General features: G+C 38.0%; 1 protein-coding gene across 1 annotated transcript; it reads left to right on the top strand.

The window, feature by feature from the left end:
• The first annotated feature begins 219 nt into the window (after positions 1–219).
• Positions 220–20,196, top strand: LOC149408992 (igLON family member 5-like). The gene is made up of 11 exons (XM_089650258.1): positions 220–303; positions 401–490; positions 1,818–1,945; positions 2,297–2,491; positions 4,840–4,978; positions 6,321–6,418; positions 7,762–7,883; positions 9,137–9,317; positions 11,092–11,307; positions 13,244–13,413; positions 18,495–20,196. The coding sequence occupies exons 1-11, from the start codon at positions 225–227 to the stop codon at positions 18,541–18,543; spliced, it is 1,467 nt and encodes a 488-aa protein (XP_089506384.1). The 5' UTR covers positions 220–224; the 3' UTR covers positions 18,544–20,196.
• Positions 20,197–22,828: the final 2,632 nt, after the last annotated feature.

The raw sequence follows: 22,828 nt of genomic DNA on the forward strand, positions 1-22,828 counted from the left end.
CGTGGGAGCCCAACAGCACACTTCCAGAGGTAGCTCACGTATACACCTGACTTAACCTAACCTAACGCAACCTAACCTGTGTCCGGTATGAGGCCGGCAGGAGCGGCGCTGCTCGGCGCCCTGCTGGTCGCCGCGGCCGTGGGAGCCCAACAGCACACTTCCAGAGGTAGCTCACGTATACACCTGACTTAACCTAACCTAACGCAACCTAACCTGTGTCCGGTATGAGGCCGGCAGGAGCGGCGCTGCTCGGCGCCCTGCTGGTCGCCGCGGCCGTGGGAGCCCAACAGCACACTTCCAGAGGTAGCTCACGTATACACCTGACTTATCCTAACCTTACGAAACCTAACCTGTGTTAAGTTAAAAGAAATTTTACATTTCACTTTTTCCTTATTTGCAGATGACAGTCCGAGATTCCTGTCGCGGGGTCAGACCTACCGCGCGGTCATTGGGGACACGCTGCTCCTACCGTGCCAGGTGCAAAACTTGGGTCAGTATTCATTTTACTTTACTATTTCGATTTCTGTCTATGTTCTTTCTAGCAAAACAACTAGGTAAGTCACGCAACAAATGACTATAACACTTTTTCTAGAAAACGAACGATATTCGCCGGTTTCGCGTAAGTTTATAAAAGCCTGTACAGCAAGTTCACTTCAAGTTGAGTTATTAAGAACATTTGTTGCGCGATGCTTTTCGGGCTTGCTATTGGCCGATAACTTATTAACGATTTTAAAATTATTGATAATTTTGTGTACTGTTTCATATTGTAGGTAACTCATCTAGACTTTCGAAGCGAGGGATTGGAATTCGATGGGAGCTGTATTATGAAATGTTGACTCTTAGAAATTAGAAATGAGTGGGTGTTACATAAATTATTTGTAACAAGGTGTGTGGATCCTTCTACCTATTTTGTATCTTCGGTGTGTGGCACCTACAGTATTTACGCACTAACCCACGGACCTTAAAAGCCCTTGAAAGAGCAATAGTGAAATTTTATATGAGTGGCATTAAAGCTAAATCTAGGGTGAGAGGAAATTGCCTGGTAGCCATCTTGTATGACTACTTTTGAACTGATTTGTATGTAAGTGGTTCATAATGAACTGTTATAATTTTTTCAATAGTAAAATTACTTTGTGGCATCATTTTGATTATATATAAATGAAATACTTTGTTTAAACCATTTTTAATAAATAATAATCTACATGTTTCAAAACTAATGGCTTCTTCGTCAGGATATTGAAAATAAACGAACTGACAAGAACGTTATTTAGCTTAATTTAGGATGCAATTTAATTGAATATAAATCTTAAATGCGTAACTTTTTCTTTCTCCACCTTTATACAACATTAGTTTGCATTTTACAAATAAATTTTACTAATTGTAGCCACCTTATCCCGCGAAAATAATGAGTATTTATTTGTACAATTACTCCGAGTTATTTATTTACTAACGGTCCATGTCCAATACAACACATTACATATTACACGAAGTTAACAAGGAAAAATGTTGAAAATGAAAATATATGACACATCATTAACAAATTTAATAATAAGAACAGCATTGGACGTAAGTGTGACCCCTGGGGAACACCACTCGTAGCAGTGAATTTTAATGAAAATGTACCATCAATTTTAGCAGCCATAAGTTGTTTATCAGTTGATCAAGTAACTGTTAAACCGAATTTATGCAGTATATTCAGCAATAACTCGTGATTAACTTTATCGAACGCCTTGCTAAAATCGGTATAAATAGAGTCAACTTGACATTATATTTACAATGACACTTATATCATACAATGGGTATGTTTGTTTGGGCAGGATCTCTGGTGTTATTGTGGAGACGGGGTGCAGCGGTGCTGACTGCAGCAAGCCTTATGGTGATCCGGGATGACCGCTTCCGCCTGGTGGACGGATACAACCTTCAGATTACTCAAGTTGGCCCGCAGGTAGTACACGGATTAACTTTTCATACCACATTTGTGTTGTTCTGTTTCAGGTTTCATTTAGATTTGTTAGTTTTTTCTTATTCTTCCATGATATATTACTTTGATGGGAATAACCTTGAAAAGTCAAAGAAAAGTGGTTCCAATAAAATTACCCTACTTTAAATATATCTATCAACCATCCCATCTCTCGTAAACATAAAATATACAAACTTATCCACTGCCCCAAGTATTCATCACTAACAACAGTTTTTTCCTCTTTCTCTCTCTCACATTGCGATGTCTATTCTATTGTTTATAACTCATAACCAGACTGTATCAAGTGTGTTGAGTGTTTGTTTGTTCGTGATGTAGGATGCGGGGGATTACGTGTGCCAGGTGAGCGACAGGGAGTCACGTGACCAGGTCCACACGGTGGAGATCCTCGTGCCGGCGTCTGTGCGCGCCGCGCCGGAGGGTGGGCGCGTCGTAGCGCGTCGCGGCGGCGGTGCCACGCTTGAGTGCCGTGCTGCCGGCAACCCGGTGCCCAGCGTTATCTGGACTCGCCTGGTGAGCAACAAACTCGGGCTCTTTATCACTTCTTTCTTTTCTACATATATTATTTATACTTCTTTCTAAATGACATGGTCTTTTACGATCCCTGAGGCGTATGTTTCGTTAAACGATGTATGATCGTGTGAGAAATGAGGAGATCCACAAAAAATGCAAGGCTGATGTAAGCGAAATGAGAAAGATTAAGAAAGGGACGCTCCAATGGTTTGGGCATGTAGAGCGAATTAACGAATAAAGGAGTGTAAGGAGAATATATGACAAATGTGAATGGTAGCAGAAGGGAAATCCGAGGAAGACATGGCACGATAAAGTGAATCAGATACTTGAGTCGTGTCATGTAAAGAGTCAGAATAATAGAAAAGTACGTATGACTGAGTATATAATGTGTAGACCGAGTTGTTTGGCGGTCTGTCCTCTCTGCCTACCCCAGCGTGAAACGGCGTGACGATTAGTTAGTTAGTTAGTTAGCGAGTTACTTATTTAACAGGACGAATTAAAAACAACCTAACCTTTTTAAAAATTCTTGTATATAAGGGTAAAAATAACGTTCCTTATAATCTACGCGTTCATAGAAGGCAGTTGAATTATTTCATGAAAATACACTTGCTTTAAAATATGAAGACAAGTCATTTGTTTGCCTCGTACATACGCAATATAAATGACTTGTCTTCATATTTTGAAGCAAGTGTATGAAGACAAGTCATTTTTTTGCCCCCGTACATACGCAATATGAATGACTTATCTTCATATTTTAAAGCAAGTGTATAAAGACGAGTCATTTGTTTTCCCCGTACATACGCAATATGAATGACTTGTCTTCATATTTTAAAGCAAGTCTATGAAGACGAGTCATTTGTTTGCCCCCATACATACGAGTATGTACGCAATTTGTATATGAATAAATAGTTTAGTCCGTGTATCGGCGATTCAATCCCATATTGTATTCGTTTGCCTTTATTCATTTAGTAATTAGTTTTTTTTTTTTTTTTTTGTATTTCTTTGGCATTCACTATGTAACAATTTCTAGACATTTTTTGTTTTTAATGAGTTTTATTAATTCACAATGTACATTTTTTACGTATAAATTTTTATAAAATTAGTAATTAGTCTTGAAATAATCCTTTTTTGTAGGTCAGTCTTGAAATAATTCTATTTTGTAAGTCAGTCTTGTAATAATCCTGTTTTGTAGATAAATTGCAAATGCCGATTTTATTGATATTTTTTCTAAACAATTCCATCTTTTTTCTTTTTTGTTTTCAGTTTGAATTAGAGTTAAAAATAAAAGAATAAAACAATTTTCTCTCTTTGTCATTATTGATATCATATACACAGAAAATATTAAAAAAACACTTATTGTATATTTAAGTAGCTTATCAGGCATTTTATCAGGACTGCTTATAATACATATTGTTGTGTATTCTTTTTCTTTTAATGTGGTCAATGATATGAACAATTCCTACCACTGTAAAATTTGAATTTATAAACGATTCCTAACACTGTAAAATTTGAATTTATGAACGATTCCTACCACTGTAAAATATGAATGTATGAACAATACCTACCACTGTAAAATATGAATGTATGAACAATTCCTACCACTGTAAAATATGAATGTATGAACAATACCTACCACTGTAAAATATGAATGTATGAACAATCGCCTATTTGGAATCCGCAATATAAACTTTACATAGATAGTATAGAACGAATCCAAAACAAATTTATAAAATATATTACCCACAGATTCAACAATAATTTTGAGTGTACATTTGAAACTTTGCAGCGAAGACGAGCAGTAGCTGACTCAATATTTATACACAGAATTTTAAACAATGAGATTGACTGTACTGAACTTCTGTCCCTTATTAACTTTAACATACCTTTGAGACGTACATGACATACAGTGCTATTCCACACGCTAAATTATAAAACAAATGCAGCATCTAATTCGACTATTAACAGAGCTCTTCATACTCTAAATAATATTTGTATTAACTCTAACAATGACATTTTTTCGGATTCACTGCCCAAATTCAAACGTGGCATCATGTCAATAATGTAAAGAATTCAATGCGCATACATACAGACACACACACACACAAACACTCACACACACATTACACACGTCACACACACACCTATAAACTACACAAGTCACCTGGTAATTAAGGAATAAACATACCACTTAGCAGACATTACAAGGAAACATATCATAGGTACACAACATGAAGTATCTTATTCCTGTATATTGTTTCATCTCTGTAAATCATGTACTGTTTGTTTCAATAATATAAAATAAATAAAAAAATACCTACCACTGTAAAATATGAATTTATTAATTACAGAACGACAGCGCGCGCGTCGGCGAGGGTCCACAGCTGGTGCTGGAGCACGTGGCTCGCGCGGCGGCCGGTCGCTATCGCTGCACGGTGGACAACGGTGTGGGAGCACCACTGCATCGGGACTTCGCTCTGCAGGTCTTGTGTGAGTATTTATTTATTGTACTGGTATGAAATACTGTTCATATATTCAAAATCTGGTCAATTCATTCGTTTTCCTGTCCAAAATTGCAGGACTGCAGGCCTATAACGAATAATTTGAAAGAGTGTCAGTCATAAGCTAATGTTTGTAACACGTGTTCATACAAATACTGGTATTGTCCCATTCTGACTGTCACCTTTTAAACATGGTCATTTTTTCTCCGTGTAAGACTATGTCGACCCCGATTGGGGTATGTTGTGAGGCTCAAGGTAGTGGGGCGGAGAAGGAGATGGGGTCGAGGAAGGTGGGAAAGTTCCTGGCTAAACAGATCTGGTTACAAAACACGGCCAAAGTCATTTCAAGCAACTTTTCAATTGTGAATGGTGTTCTTAAACCAGGCCGATACTGAGGGCATCTTCCACTCTGGAACGTGCCGCAAATATACTATATTTTTTTATTTTTTATTATTTTTTTTAATGCAATAAACAACATAATATATTATAATTTTACTGGTCTTCCATTAAAAGCCTTAGCTTGTGGATGGAAGAAGAGTTAACATTTCACATATTATGTACAAATAAAGTCACGTGTACAGTTAATACAATGCAGTTAATACAGTTAATACATTTCATATAATTACAATTACTATTTACTATAATCATGTATTTCAATATATATGTATGTGTAGGTAATATAGACACATGGCAATCAGACCCGTTAACTAAAATATGTAAACATATATGTATTCAGTAAGAAGAAAAACAAGTAAGATTTTTAGTGTGACATTCTCTAAAATACTTTTTGATGGAGTTCAACAATTGAATTTTGTTCCTAATGCTTCTGATTTCTATTGGTAGGTTATTGAAAAAGAATTTTCCTTGGTGAGTATAATGGTGTTGTGCAAAAGAAGTGTTTAATTTGGGGCACACAAATACATGTTTAAGTCTAGTACGATTTTCAGTTATGAATGCGTATTTATCTTTTTCTTTTATAATTTGTATAATTGAATTTTTTATAAATAGGTTTTTAAATGTTGGAACTTTGAATTCTTCGAATATGCTGTCATATATTATTTTAAAATGGTAATTTGTAAAATAATACAAATTCATCAAAAAAATTTAATTACGAACGCCGGGATACGAACCCGCGCTTTCCAGCTTGCTAGTAGAGAGCCTTACCCCTCGACCACGTAGGCCGTCAACTTCAGTCATAACTAAAAACTTTGGTATCTTCAAGCTGGAACTCAATCAATTTATCAATCAATATATATTAACGTTTCGTTAGATAACCTTCACTCAACACAACCAAATGACTGACAATTGATGATGTCCTCTGTGTATTTCAGACCCTCCGGAGATCTCCGTGGAACGCTCTTGGGTTCACAGCGGCGAAGGCTTCAGAGCAGAGCTGGTCTGCACGGTGCTGGCTGACCCGGTGGCCGAGGTAATCATCGCTTCTTATTTTACTAGCCGCTTTAATAATTGGTTTAATGAACAACAAAAGCAGTAAGGTCGTATGTAGGATAATTTAGTTAACTAAAATAAATAATACATTTCACATTAAATCCATTAATCATAGCGCTAGGAGGCGCTAGTGTAGCATGCTGCCATCAGAATGTACGGGAAGTTACAAGTCAGAAGTTGGAGGTCAGTTTTTATTGAAAGCACGACACTTAAATCATCGAATTCGAGAGAAGCCATTGGCCTTAAGAGGCCACAATATTTTTTGATATATTGGCATACAGAGCTCTGGACCAAAAAGGCTTCTTTATCTTGTATAGTGAATTTATAATAACGGCTGTTGGAAAAATGTGTATGATAGGTTTTTTTTTTATAATAACCCTCTTTACTCTAGTAACGGATGTTTGTTGACGCCAATAACGCCTGCCAAAGCAATTTCAAGTTTGGCTTCCTTACAAACTTACGACAGGCAAACTACGTACTGTCGCCCAGTTTCTAGTAGGCTAGAGTTTAGTTTGCTTTAGCAGTCGTAGAAAACAAATATCAAAGCCCTCTCTATAGTATATTCACTTATTAATTCTGATTAACGGATTATTAAAATTTCAAATGTGTCTGACTGAATCACATTTGAAAGAAGTTTCTAATTCTGGTTTGGTCACTTTGTAATGGACTGGTTCCTCTTTGTATAGTAATGTGTGTATTCTTCTGGTAGACATCAATTTAAGATCTCGTATAGTTAGTGGTGGGAAGCTTTATAATAATACTATTCACTTGTTTATTGTTGCATTACTGGCACATATAACTAAGAAGGAAGCTGTTGGTAAAAAAAATAAACAATAGAAAACACACCCATTTAAACCAGTCAACCTAAGCAAGCCTGCTCTTCATACACGAATGTCTCTTTCGTACATTTAGACATGCATTTTTCACTACACAACTATTTATGGTTATATCTATACATTTGCCGATCCGAAACGGTAATTATATGAAATTCCCCCGATGGAAAAACATCACTAAATATCGTCAGAAAATTATAAAAAACACATGTTTTGTTATTTAACGTATCTGTAAGTATAAAAGGTTCAGCGTATTCAAATTTTTCCAAATAACCAAAAAGTGGTTGGTAATAAAGAGATTTTGAAACTTAAATCAGTTTTTATAGGCTAGTTTATCAATATTTTCAAAGGCCAAGATGTGTTCTACTCTCAGTATTTAATTAAAGCATTGATAAAATTTCCAAACGATCAAATTTTCAAACATAAAACACATTCGGTTTTTCATTATTACGTAGTGCTTCGTCTCAACGGTTTCCATGCTTGCCCACAGGTGTCCTGGTACCAAAACTCGTTCCCGCTGTCGCAGACGGACCGCTTGACCATGGGACAACATCAACAGAATCACTCGCTGCTCATCAGTAACGTCCAACCAGAGGACTTTGGCAATTACAGGTAACGCCCTATAATGCCTTACCTTACCTTTCAGTATTGCCAGCTGCAAAGTTTGAGTTGACACATTGTGTCAACATTGAAACAGTTCTGTGATTATTCTACAGCACAAGGTTCTTATCAAATTACCATTTCCCTGGTTCCTTTGCTACCGTAGGATTTAGTGAAAGAAATGATTAGAAATAAAGAAAAAATATAAACATAATAAAAAGAAATTAATTAGCATCCTACTATTAAATCTGTCTGGCAAAGAGCTTGCATGGGTAAAATGAAGGTGTGATACCAGTTCGTTCTTGATGCAAAGTAGTAGATTCCGGTTCTTCACAACAACTGTCCCAGTTTATAATTTATCCAAAAAATAATGTAGTAGTCCAATGCAAAACAGCCTCACGCTGCTGGTTTACAAAAGGGTCCCTCTTAACCAATCAGGAACGGCAGATGCCATCCAATTGCACCAATTCAATAGTCAATGCTCCATATGCAAAGCTGATGCTCACTCAGGAGTGGCGAATGTCATCAAAGAATGGCCACTTTTTCCAACGCAAATCACAGATCCTTGCTCCCTCAGGTTTGACAACTCTCCAAGTCAGAATTCCAGGGCTGTCAATTTGACCAATAGCAAAATGACAATGTGTAGGTACTTAAAGGTCCCACACACCAAGACGCGATGATCAAGATGACCAAGACACCAAGATGCGATGTAAGTAAAGTGATGCACACACACCTTGTTACAAATCTTAAATGTAACACCTTTCCTTGCCTAAAAGTCGTCTCCTTTAAAGAAACAAGAACTTAAGAAAGATGACCGACGCCAGTGTTATTCATTTGTTATTAACACACATAATATGTCATTTTTATTGGAATTTGCGTCGTCGTTGACGGTGCATGTTATTGCACCGCTCCTACCGATATTATCGTGAAAATTTCATTAGGTAGTGCAAATTGCATTCCCAAGTTCAGTATTGTTGTGTGATGAATCTCGACAGATTCGTGTTGTGAAAATGTAACATTAAATGTGGCTATAAACTATACTTGAACCACGGCAACTTTATGAAGCCAACATCATTACCAGATAAAGGCTTCCTTCTCTCTCTCCTCTTTCCTTGTAATAATAATACGATCATACAGTTCATATTAAATGCCAAACCGGTATCAAACAGCAGGTGTTGGCATATTTTCAATGTTAGGTTTATCGCTTCTTATTACCTGGATGTGTATCACTCTCATGCTCCTTGTTTGCTTGTATGCCTGTACAGTTGCGCGGCAGACAACTCGCTGGGCCGCGCCCGTCAGCACGTGGAGGTGTCTGGCAGACCGGGCCCCGCCGTGTTCAGGTCTCCGCCGCTCTCGCGCTCGCCGCACACCTACACGCTCGCCTTCCAGTTGGACAGCTATCCGCCGCTGGACGAACTGCGTCTTCTCTACAGGCAGCTCATGGTCAGTACTTCCGACCTGCCATAGTATTATAGTGCCTCTATGGCTGCCAGATGTGGAGGTGTCTGGCAGACCGGGCCCCGCCGTGTTTAGGTCTCCGCCGCTCTCGCGCTCGCCGCACACCTACACGCTCGCCTTCCAGTTGGACAGCTATCCGCCGCTGGACGAACTGCGTCTTCTCTACAGGCAGCTCATGGTCAGTACTTCCGACCTGCCATAGTATTATAGTGCCTCTATGGCTGCCAGATGTGGAGGTGTCTGGCAGACCGGGCCCCGCCGTGTTTAGGTCTCCGCCGCTCTCGCGCTCGCCGCACACCTACACGCTCGCCTTCCAGTTGGACAGCTATCCGCCGCTGGACGAACTGCGTCTTCTCTACAGGCAGCTCATGGTTAGTACTTCCGACCTGCCATAGTATTATAGTGCCTCTATGGCTGCCAGATGTGGAGGTGTCTGGTAGACCGGGCCCCGCCGTGTTTAGGTCTCTGCCGCTCTCGCGCTCGCCGCACACCTACACGCTCGCCTTCCAGTTGGACAGCTATCCGCCGCTGGACGAGCTGCGTCTTCTCTACAGGCAGCTTATGGTCAGTACTCCCGACCTGCCATAGTATTATAGTGTATCTATGGCTGCGCAGCAATGTAATGTTGAAATTATTTGTCATTACGGAGAGTGAAGCAAAGTATTTTTAATTCATTTAATTTAACATTATTTTTGAATAAGAAACAGTTTTTGTATTTACGTTTTATTTATGTGTAGTAAAATATATATAATATTTACACCAATAAAAGCATATATAAGACAAAAGAGTTACATTAGGGGTTGAGATGGGGTTGATCTAGTCTGTGTTGAGTAATATGTATTGTGTGTATGTTATTTATTGCATTTGGGTGTGTTAAATAAGTCGAATTCACTGAATAAAGTGGTAAACATGTGTACCGGTGCGCCACTACTTGATTCGAACGTCATTTTAGAAATTGAGATTTTCTTCCAAACAAGCTTCTTGGATGTTCTTTTATTCTTTTTAATTTTGGTTTGGCAATATCTACATAGCAACCAAAATGTTCGAGAAGCTTTTTTACGTTATAAAAGCGACAGCATGAAGGAACTCGTCAGTCAGTCAGCCATCAGTCGTTCAACAATTAGCAAGACTTCGCGATTGACAACCCGCGCCTCTCCACTACGCACGGGGCGATAACACCCGGCTTTGCACGATTCAATCATGAACTCCATTGGGATAATCACAGCGCCCTGGCCCCGGTCATCGTCCTTGGCCAGCGCTACACCGGATCACAGCGCTCTGACTAGCGCTACATCCACGAATCTAGACCACGCGGCACCCTCGCCGGTCTATGCATCTCCCGCACAACCGCCGACCATGTCCACCGCACCTTTCGGCTACCCTGCTCAGCACTGGAGCACCCGGAAGACCCACGCTCTTCACCAGTTCCTGACAGTCAACGAGTCCGGTCACCAGCAGTACAACCTGACTCAAATAAAACACTGTGACCTTCACAACATATTTCATTTCGTGCTTCCTCACCAGATCCCCAAACATGTGTGGAGCGCTGTGAATGATTGTGTTTAGTCCCGAGTTAGTGTTACATTGAGGGACGTTTAACGTTTGGTCTGCTTTGTCTGATGGGCACTCGAAATCCTATCTGTTACTGAGTTGCAGTGAGAATATTTTCTTATATGATACGGGTATGAATGCAGTATGCCATTTTCTGGAGACAAAATACAAGTAAGATTGTACTAATGTGTTGATTTGATATGCGCAGGTGAACGAGTCTTTCCAGCAGCCAGGACGGTGGCACGACGTCACACTACCGGGAGTGGCGGGCGTGCAGGGCGCGCCGGGCGTGGCGGGCGCGCCGGGCGTGCAGGGCGCGCAGGGTGGGCTCACACACCGCGTCACGCACGAGCTGCGCGGCCTACGCCCCTCGGCCATCTACGAGGTCATCGTGCAGGCCAAAAACAGATATGGATGGAACGAGGTACAAAGACGATGACGAGTCTAGAAGATTTCACTCCTTCACGACTTCCGTAGTAATTTTGTATTTTTTCATGTCAAACCGCACAAGAGTCCCAACTGCTCCCAACTGTCTGGAGTCAGTGGCATATCTAATTGGGGGTATGTTGTGAGGCTGAAGGTAGTGAGTGGGGAAAGGAATGAGGTAGAAGAGGTTGTAAAGTTCCCGGCTATTCAGATTTGGTTACCAAATTATTTATTTTTGGCCAAAGCCATTTAAAGCAACGTTTGAATTTTGAATGGTGATCTTACGCCAGGGCGGTGCTGAGAGTATTTTCCACTCTGGAACGTGCCGCAAATGCACTATATATTATGTTTTATAGATAAATCGGGTATTCATAGAAATTAATCAAATACAATTTACCTGAGCACGCCGGGATTTCAACCTGATTTCAATATTGGATTGCTAGTCATAGATATATTCGTCACTAACAAAGCCTTTCCATATAGTTGGTATAGTTCTCCTATTATTTCACCTGTGACTGGTAAAAACAGCGCCACTTGTTCTTTTATTTATCAAAATCAAATTTGCAGAAAGAACACAACAAGCCCTTACACCTAGAATTGTCTCTACATTGAACTTTGTGGCGGTTAATACTAAAACTTCTTTTGGTCAAAGAAACTATTTATATCAGGAACCACTTATGTTTAATATTCTTCCAAATTATGTAAAGTCTACCATTTCCTTAGTTGAATTTAAAAAGTTAGTTAAGGTGTTTGCATTGACAGACGATTGTCCTAATATTTTTTCATCCTTGTCCTTTCTTAAAAAATAAGATTATATAATTCCCATTTGCTAAAAACTGAATATCAACCTAATTGTCTTTATTATCTATTGGTTTCTTCTTAGTAATAATGATTAATTAGTAGTTATGGTTCAAATATTGTTACAATATACTGTCAAATTACCCATCTGGTAACACATCTAATACATATTTTTTCTCTTTTTGAAATATATTGTGTTTGTATATGTGCATATAGTTGTTGCTGAGGAATACTTGGAGCAGGTGGATGAATTTGTGTATTTAGGAAGTATGTTTACGAGAGATGGGAAGGCTGATAGAGATATTGAAAGAAGGGTAAATGCAGGTAACTCCGTTAATAGAGGACTAAACACAGTTGGCGCTAGCAAAACAATTGTCCAAAGAAGCGAAGTTAGCAGTCCACAATGGAGTGCTGGTACCTACCCTGATGTATGGAAGTGAGGCATGGAACTGGCAAAGAAAGGATGAAAGTAGATTGAATGCTGTTGAAATGAGATCCCTGAGGCGAATGTGTGGTAAAACCATGTGTGATCGTGTGAGGAATGTGAATATCCGCAAAGAGTGCAAGGCTGACGTAAGCGTAATGAGTAAGATCAAGGAAGGGACGCTTAGATGGTTTGGGCATGTAGAGCGAATGAGTGAAGAAAGGAGTGTAAGGAGAATATATGATGCAAATGTGAATGGTAGCAGAAGTCGGGGACGCCCGAGGAAGACATGGCACGACCAAGTGAATCAGATACTTGAGTCGGGCCATGTCAAGAGTCAGAACAATAGAAGAGTGTGTATGAGACGATGAATGAATGTGAATGAGGCAAGGAGTGTGAGCCAAGACCGAGTTGTTTGGCGGTCCGTCCTCTCTGCCTACCCCTGCGGGGAAACGGCGTGATGGTTAGTTAGTTAGTTAGTTGTGTTTGTATGGAGTATTACTTTATGTTTGTGATCACTCTATATTTGCTTCACTCAAATGGAAATTTTTAACCTCGATACAGGCTTGGTCTTAGTGAGGTGGATTTTTATGATAAAAAACATGATTTATTTATTTATTGATTTATGATTTATCTGCACAGACAGAGTGAGCAACAGAAACGCGTGGCGGGGTACAGTTAGAAATAATGTGAATAATTGCAACTGTTGCAGGTGTCGGATATCTTCCAATTCCACACACGCGGCGGTCTGGAGGGTGGGACTATGGGTGGGGCGGGCGGCGCGGGGGAGGGCTGGCGAGGAGACAGCACCGGCAGCGCGCAAGCGGCTCGCCCGCCCCCGCCCCCACTGCTACTCGCTACTACCACTCTACTGGCAATAACGTGAGTCTTACTAATCCGTTCAGTTCAAATAAATCACAGGTGGAAATATTCTCCTAACTAATATCTACTGGGCTTTTTAAAGCGTAGAAAATAAACATTAGAGATTCAAATTTCAAATCAAATTCAGTGATCCTACGATAAAGACAATAATCGGTTATATCCAAAACACACAGAAACGGCAGTAACCAGTCAAGAAATGAACAGTATTCTCAAGACTATGCTTTTTGCAGATGATGTAGTACTGATAGAAGAAAATCATTGTGATCTACAAAATAGCCTGGAAAGGTGGAGAAAGATCCTGGAGGATAATGGACTAAAAATTAGCAGGAAAAAGACGGAATATTTGTATTTACCATTTGAAGACCCAAATGCTGTAACTCCTTCGATGCAATTGGATGGAGTAACATTAGCCAACTGTGACTCATTTAAGTATCTGGGCTCACTCATCCACAGAGACGGAGGATGTGCAGCGGATGTCAACCATAGGATAGGAGTGGGATGGATGAAATTTAGATCCGTAACAGGAATTTTGTGCGACACGAAAATGCCAATAAAACTTAAAGGAAAGACATACCAGACTATTGTTAGACCCGCGATAATGTATGGCTCCGAATGCTGGACTATGTACAACTCCTACTCTAGGCAACTCGAATCAGCAGAAATGCGAATGCTTAGATGGACGGCAGGAGTATCATTAAAAGATAAAATTAAAAGCTCACGCATTCGTGGTAGCCTGGGTGTCACTGTCATAAACAGTAAGCTAGAGGAACGACAGTTAAGATGGTATGGGCACATAAGACGGAGACCACCAGACCACACAGTGAAGCAGGCAATGTCTATAGAGCTTCAAAGACAGTCATCCAGAGGTAGACCAAAGAACTCCTGGATGACCCAATGCTCCAAAATCCTACAAAGAAACGGCCTAGATGAAAGCGACACTCAGAACCGAAGAAGCTATAACCTGAGAACGAGAAGAGCCGACCCCAACAGCCTACCTAGGCAATGAGTTGGGATAGTGCTAGGAAGAAGAAGACACAGAAACGGCAATATTTTTTTGGTGTGGGGCCTTTTTGATCAATCCACACACTACAAAAAATAATAAAAATGGATTTTTACAGTTGCAACAACAGTATTAGTCCCAACAAAGTCTTAAGTGCAGCAGATGCTACAATGCATTACATTACACACGTATAAAATACTCAGAGACAATTTCAAATGCAAAGAATTTGAATCGCAGGATGCGATAACGCAATCTCAGTCAGACTACTGACTAACTACGAGCCCAAGTAAAAACAAACGGTCTACAAATCAAACAGACTCAAAACACATTGGAAAACCAGAGAATTTAAAATACATAATTAATTAAAAACATTAAAAACAAGTTATGCGGATCATTATTATCTTATTATTGCAACAATACTGGAACTAACGCCGAACAAAATTCAATAATCCATCGCTTGCACTGATTAGGCAATGAATATTCCAACATCGATCACGCTGATTGTCTATTATCATATAAAAGATGCATTAAACAAAAATTGTCGAGTAATACCATACCATCATAATAATTATGTTCTTTAGATTAAAAACTACTAGTACTCGATAGGTAGAAGCTGATATCAGTGCATTGTCGCACATTATTATTATACACGCGATTCTCCCGGTAGATTTACGTAATTTATTACTTTTGTTTCTTTTTCATATTATAATAGTATGTATTTTATTCCTTTCATTTTCTAATAGTATATACCTTTCTAATATCTTTTATTTTATTTTTTACAAATTTTATAAGCACTTCATTATTCCTTATACTACTTTATTGTATCTTATAACATACAATTTCTTACTTTGACTTATTACTATACTACAGATTGCTACTTATATTATATTTATATCTCTTTTTTTCATACTTTTAACCTTACTACTATCTACTGATTATACCATTAGGTATACTTACATTTATATTGTTGCATTCCTTATGTTGCTGTACTATTCTCTGTAATTTAGTATGCGAATGGCCCATGTTGTGCCGTATATGTGAAAATAAATAAATACAGTTTTAAATATAATATATATAAAGAACACAATTTTAAACTTTTTTCCACTTGTTTTTATTTGACCGTGACCGGTTTCAGCCTGTTAGGGCCATCTTCAGACTGGTACAATTTTTGTCTTAAACTAGGGTTTATATACATAATATACATGGACACTATCAGGACATTAGGACTATTAGGCCTATTAAATTGATAGTCCTAATAGGCATAATGATCATAGTTCTACAGATAAATTCATTTGATTTTAATAACAATACTTATTTGGGAAATATCATATTTCACGAAAAACCCCTCATAATTCAAACCAACCTACTATGTTAACCCCTCCCCTCAATGTAATTTGTCTATGTATATAAACCCTAATTTAAGACAAAAATTGTACCAGTCTGAAGATGGCCCTAACAGGCTGAAACCGGTCACGGTCAAATAAAAACAAGTGGAAAAAAGTTTAAAATTGTGTTATTTATATATATTTATAATGGAATTCCACCACGAAATAACAGTTTCAAATATTAAAATATTAAATACAGTTTTACTATTCAAATCTAAAGATTGGTCTAAGGTGTATAATATAGCGGAATTAGAAATAACGCATTGAAAAATGTAGCTACACACCAACTTTCTTACACTAAACATATCGAAAACAAAATTCACAACATACAGTATTAATATCAGAGGACAGCCAATACATGAAACAAACACCATGAGAACACATGAATGGATAGAACAAAACGACCGTCACCTCAGAAGTTTTGCAGCCTTGTAGTATTTCGTGGGTTATGTCTCAATGTTGTGAATTCCAAATATTAGTACGTAGGTAATAGAATAATTTTATAGTAGTTTTAGAATAGATGTACACTAGATATAAAATGTTAAATATTATAACTAAATAAAATATACTTTAAAAAATATTATAAATATGAACACATCATATCAAAGATAAAACAAATAAACTCCTAATAACAATAAACATTTCATGCACATACGAAACGTTTCAAATAAAACAAAAGAAAACTATATATAATGCACTTTGCTAATCCATCATAGAATTCGAACTAATTGCTTGGGGAGGAGCAACAAACTCAGATATCGGTCATATGTAAATTACACAGAAAACTACCATAAAGATAATTCTTAAAAAACATGGAATGACTGACAGTGCCCAAATATTCAACATGTTTGACGTACTAGACATACGCTAAATATACATAAAATACTACTAAAATACATATGACCAAAAAACTTCAACAAACAATAATAGACCAGTTAGTCGATCGTACATTAAAAACTCCGTCGATAAACACAAGCTTTGGACAAAATACCAGGCAATATTATAGATGTATTACATGATGTTTTATTTATTTAGTTGAATGGTTTCAGTTTCAGTCTGTATTTAGCGTCAGTATATTATTTATTTCTGATATCCCTGTTTTGTATACAGCTTTTTATTTGAGATTTAAATGTTAAGATATGATGTGAGCTTTGAATGAGATTTGGATTTTTCTGTAGCGTTTAGTTTTTTTTTATTTTTTTTATAGTGAATACCTCACAAGAGTCCCAACTGCTCCCGTCTGGAGCCAGTGAGACTATGGCATCCCCAATTGGGGGATGTTGTGAGGCTGAAGGTAAGTGGGGAAGGGAAAGAGGAAGGTGGGGAAGTACCTGGCTATTCAGATCTAGTCACTAAACACGGCTAAAGCCATTTGGAGCAACGTTTCAATTCTGAATGGTGGTCTTACACCAGGGCGATACTGGTAGTATCTTCCACTCTGGAACGTGCCGCAAATATACTATATATTATTTTAATTAATTAATTGTGAAATAACACAAATTGATCAAATAAAATTTATTTGCGCACGCCGGGTTCGAACCCGCGACCTTCGGAATGGCAGTCCAATGCGTTACCACTGGACTATGCCGGCCGTCATAGTCATAGTACCATAGTATTAGTAGCTTTTTGTCCAAATTTTGTACGCTGTAGTTGCTTGTAGGATATGTTTTTGAATGAAAACTGTTTGAAAAATTACAACATCTGTCAAAAATTTAAACAAAATAAAAGCACATTTCAAATATTAATCAATTAATTTTAGTACCTAATTTATCGCTTGTCTTAATACTGTTCCCACATATAGTTCCAATTATGAAAATGAAAACAAATCCAATTTCTTAAATTACTTGAACCGGCGTTACAGACAGACAAAAGTCGAAAACCGAAGTACAAATATTTAATAATGTTATTTGTATAATCCTTGCTCGCGCCTTTGAGGTGATTTTCTCACGAAAACGGCGCTTTACTGATAATCCAATCATTATTATTATTACCCTACTTATTGTATACTAAAAAGAAAAAATAGTAAAAAAACGGTACCTATGTGGAAAAAAAATATTTGAGAACGGAAAGAAATTATTTCATAAAATGGAAGCGTAAAATAGCATAATAGGACAAAACAGAATACGATAAAACAATGGGTCAGCTTCGGTTAGGTCAGATTAGGTTTTTCAACTTTCATCACTTTTCTTTAGCGTTCTGTTCTGCCACAATCTTGAATCTTGCATTGCCAGAAAATTAATGCTTTTCTGTTCAGTTGAATTTTTAGTGCATATCGAGATTTACACGTCGACACATGCATAATTCATGTGACACTTTCTGTTGCGGAGTGACTGATTGTTTGGTCGTGTAGAATGAATTTTTAGGCTCTTAACTGACCTCTCCTTCCCCATAAGTGTACATATTAGTGCTGCGTATAAATACACTTACGAGCGGAAGCGCGTGCCGAGCCACGAACCACGGTAAGCAATCGCAAACGGTTGCCGTTGCTTCTTTCTTTTTCCATAATTCGCTTACCTGGTCACGCCAAAGCGTGCCAAAGCAAACCAAAGGTTTGTTCTTAAATACGCATTAGTACAAACAACGAACAATGTTATATTTTAGAATATAAACGCCAGTTGGCGCCACAACCCTTACGACACGGGTTTTAGTAAGGAAGTCTTTTTAAAAACGTTAATACTTCTTTTGAATGATTTCAGGATGTGGCGACAGGTGCAGACAGCTATCCCCGCTGCTCTCTCCGTCTAGCCGGCGCCCGGAACCAAGTGAGCATATCACCGTCAGGAGAGGTCCCTCCATTCCGTCTGCTTTCCACCGGTAACACAACCCGCTTGCTGCAAGCTGTCACAGCCGCCTGCATCTGTTAGGTGTTAGATATCACGGCTATGTGAGAAATACATCTAATAATCGCAGGATATCACACACTCATATTGGAAACACATCAGATGTTCACGGAATATGACAGAGAATCACATCTGATTGACTCATCTAAAGGCCGCATGATATCACAGTCACTTTAGCCAGGTCAGACACACATTCGACATCCGCAGGATATCACAGTTATCTCAGAAACACATCAAACATTCCCAAGATATCACAGCCACGTGAAAATCACATCTGATGGGTGTTGGATTAACTTATATCAAGGCCGCGGGATGTTACAGCTACGCCAGAATCCCATCTGATAACTGCAAGATATGACAGGCACGTCAGAAACACATTTGATGACTGCAGAATATCACAGAAAAGTCGTATACGCATCTGATAACCGCAGGATATGACAGTCATGTGAGAATCACATATGACCGGTCTTGGATTAAATCAATCAAAATTAAAGGACGCAAGATATCACAGCCACGTAAGAATCTCATCTGATGACCACATGTGACAGCCACGTCAGACACACATTTGATAACCGCAGTATATCACAGAATCGTCAAAAACGTCACGATATCGAAGTCACATAACAGCCACGTGAGAATAACATCTAATGATGACTGCAGAATATATATCACAGCCACGTGAACATACTATCTGATAACTGCAGGATATCACAGCCAATGACGACAACTTGCGAAGCAGTGACCGCAACAGCTGACAAACCCCAGAAATTTTAAATTTATTGTGCGCTCTATGTAAAAAGTTCATCTTAGAAAACGTAAAAATAAATTAAAAAAATAGTTTAACAGTATTAAAATAAAACTACAGAACGTAATGTAATAATTTAATAAAAGCAAGACTTGGTGAATTTGAAACTTAGATTTAATAATAATGCTGGACACAGTGTGGTTCGAAGTGAATGACTGAAATAAAGTAATAATTAGTATGTAAGGTAAATTCATTAGTTAAGTAGGTAGGGCCACCCTGTTTCTCCCACCGAGTGTACACCAGGGTGGGTCCTCATTTTTTGTCAAATTTTGATACGTCAGTGGTCTCAAAATAGTATTCGAATACTGATAACTAAAATCCACATTTGTAGAAAAGATTACAAAAACATAATTTGTGTATAAATTCAAAGAAATTGGTTAATCAGGAATGAATATTATGAACAAATTGTTCGTCACACCTGATTCATATAACTGCTGATAGGTGATCGACTCGTAAAACAATGTTAAACTCTCACACATTTTTGACAACTTCAACCATCGGAGCGTTTTTGGCCACATTTTGGTCAAATTGCAAAAACCCCTCTAGTGCACGCTGGCCAATATATGGCCAATTTGAAGAGATATATGAAAACATTTTATCATAAATATCTCGGTACTCCTGTGGGTAGTTAATCGGCTGAAATCTTCGACTACGAATCGAATCCAAGTTCGAATCTCGGCGTACCCAAATTTATTTTATGTTATTATTAATTATGTGTGTTATTCCACATTAATAAATATTAAAACAACATAATGAACGTATTTATTATTAAATATATGACTTGAGAGGAGGATTTGTTATAAGCCACGTTGGGTGACTTAGCAGGGGTGCCTGGGTTCATGGCGTGAAGTTTGTCTAGGTCTTGGTGATCTTGGTGATCTTCCTCCTTTTTAAAAAACCTCCCAGACACCATCCCCAAAGATGACGTAGGCCGGGAGTAAGTATTTCATCATCGCTCAGTGTGAATTTTATAATTTGAGTAATCTTAGAATATGTTTAATATGTTATATATAAGCACCGCATCATCAGCATACAACAGTATGATGATGATGCGGTGCTTATTGCTAACAGAATGGAAGATCTACAGTATCTCGTGTCTAGGATGAACGAAGTATGTATGAAGAAATGAGTTAATGATGAATGTAAGTAAGTCTAAAGTAATGGTGTTTGAAAGAGAGAATAGTTGTGAATGAGGAATACTTGGAGCAGGTGGATGAGTTTGTGTATTTAGGAAGTATGTTCTAGAGAGATGGGAAGGCTGACAGAGAAATTGAAACAAGGGGAAATGCAGGTAACTCCATTCACGAAGGACTGAACGCGGTTGGTGTCAGCATTTTATGCAGCAGCCCACAATGGAGTGCTGGTACCTACCCTGATGTACGGAAGTGAGGCATGGAAGTGGCAGAGAAAGGATGAAAGTACACTTTATAATTCCTTAGAAGACCTAAAAATCCTTGGAAATTCTTAATTGGCCTGTTAGAAATTGAATTTATGTGAGATACTGTTGTGTTCCCACAAACAGTTCTCCAAATCGTCGTGGAAAGAGATTTTAGAGAATAAGTTATTCATTAATATTAATAATCAGGGATTTATTCAATGCTTCGCATATTACAAGAGTGACTTTGATGGTCGACCTAACTAGGAGCTGGCTTAAAGAGATCTGCAAACACCATGTTTGTCTGGAAGCAGCCTAACTGGCCCTGGCGACTACTGACTACTAGCTGCCATCTTCCAAGCAAGCTCCTTGCACTGTCCTCTATGAGTACCTACATCTGTGAAGCTCTTAGCTAACTCACTTTCCAACAGATACAAAGTAGAGTTTTTGGTCAAAATGATTCTTAGGTAAAGTATTTCGACTACAGAGATTAAATCAACATTACACAGTAAATAATGATAATAATACAAACATAAAATATAGCAGCCAATAAAAATGTAGATTCTCATAACCTGACGATTTTTAGTATGTAGCTGACACTACACTTCTTTATGTGTTAACAAACCCACTTTGTAATACACCACTTTTTATTTGAATTAATACCTGACAGCCAACCAGGTTTTGCTTATATTCATTAGGGCTATATTATATTAACTGAGTAAATTTTGATGGTATAATATAACAACCTTCAGAAGCTTGAGATAAGCGAAACCTGGTTGGCTGTCAGTTATTAATTCAATTAAAAAGTGGTGTATTACGAAGTGTGTTTTTTAAATAAAGGCAACATTATTATTTGATTTTATATGCAGCTGATTTAAATGTACAATTTAGTGTTTAATTTTAAATGAAAACAGTAAGAGAAACAAAAATAACATAAATAATAAAGTTGGACATAACCTGCGAATATTTAATACATTTAAACACAGTTAAATTTTCCCTGTGTACATCAATTACTAAAACGATATTAGATCTATTGATAATAGTTCAACAATTACATTATATTCACCGAACGAAGGACTTCAAAGTACAAAGTATATCCATATATGGTCTCCTATTTCAAATTCAGATCTATAAAAATATATTTTTGAATCGAACTTAATACGTGATATTCCAACCAATCCAATTATATTATTCCAATAACAAATACCCCACAAAAAGCTTCAATAATTTGTCAATTGAAATAAAGTCAATAGCCAAATACCACAAGAAGGCGTTTGGGGACTTCCTGATGAACGACTGTGATGGTGATAGTGTTGGCAACCCGTATTCTCCTTGTTCTCAGGTGTATGTATGAGGGTACACGTGTATATGAATAGCAAACCGCATCATCCCCAACCAACCATGCAGGGCAAAACACTAAAAAATAATGATATTGAAAAACAAAAAGCTATTAAAAACAAATACTGCGTCTTAATCACTCCGAAAAATAATGAAACATCCACGGAAATGCAGAAAAAATTAAAAAAACACATCAAAAGTAGCGAACTAGAAATACACATCGAAGGTATTAAAAAAATCTCCCGCCACAGGATCATAATCGAATGTGCAAAAAAAGATGATGCGAAAAAAATTACTGTAGTGTTTTGTATTTTACTACACTTTTTACTGAACCGCGAGATTCGTTGTGTGATTGAATCGCAGATGGTTCGTATTCAGATTTATAACGATATAATTTTATTACAACCGAGCTGTACAATCTTAGTGTGGTAACGTGTGCTCACTAGCAAGGTAAATTTCCGTCTGGCCGCTGGCTCCGCGCAGCGCTCGCTGTTTACGCGACTGGATCGGAAGCGCTCGGCCTTTCCGAACGGTTCCGATCCGCCTGTTCAGTGTTGCTCGACACTGCACCTTCCCACCTTTTTGTACAATGACACATCTAACTATTTTCACTATCCAGGTATTAAATATCTTATGTAAACGTTTACAATTTTAGAGTCTATTAAATTTAAA

This window comes from Hesperophylax consimilis, unplaced genomic scaffold, assembly GCF_061612785.1.
Source record: "Hesperophylax consimilis isolate HC1 unplaced genomic scaffold, BYU_Hcon_1.0 scaffold_39, whole genome shotgun sequence".
Classification (NCBI taxonomy): Eukaryota; Metazoa; Arthropoda; class Insecta; order Trichoptera; family Limnephilidae; genus Hesperophylax; species Hesperophylax consimilis.

Coding starts and splice junctions, on each gene's coding strand:
- LOC149408992 (XM_089650258.1), top strand. CDS start 225: ATGAGGCCGGCAGGAGCGGCGCTGCTCGGCGCCCTGCTGGTCGCCGCG. Junction 2,492..4,839: donor GCGTTATCTGGACTCGCCTG/GTGAGCAACAAA, acceptor TATTAATTACAG/AACGACAGCGCGCGCGTCGG. Junction 11,308..13,243: donor ACAGATATGGATGGAACGAG/GTACAAAGACGA, acceptor CAACTGTTGCAG/GTGTCGGATATCTTCCAATT.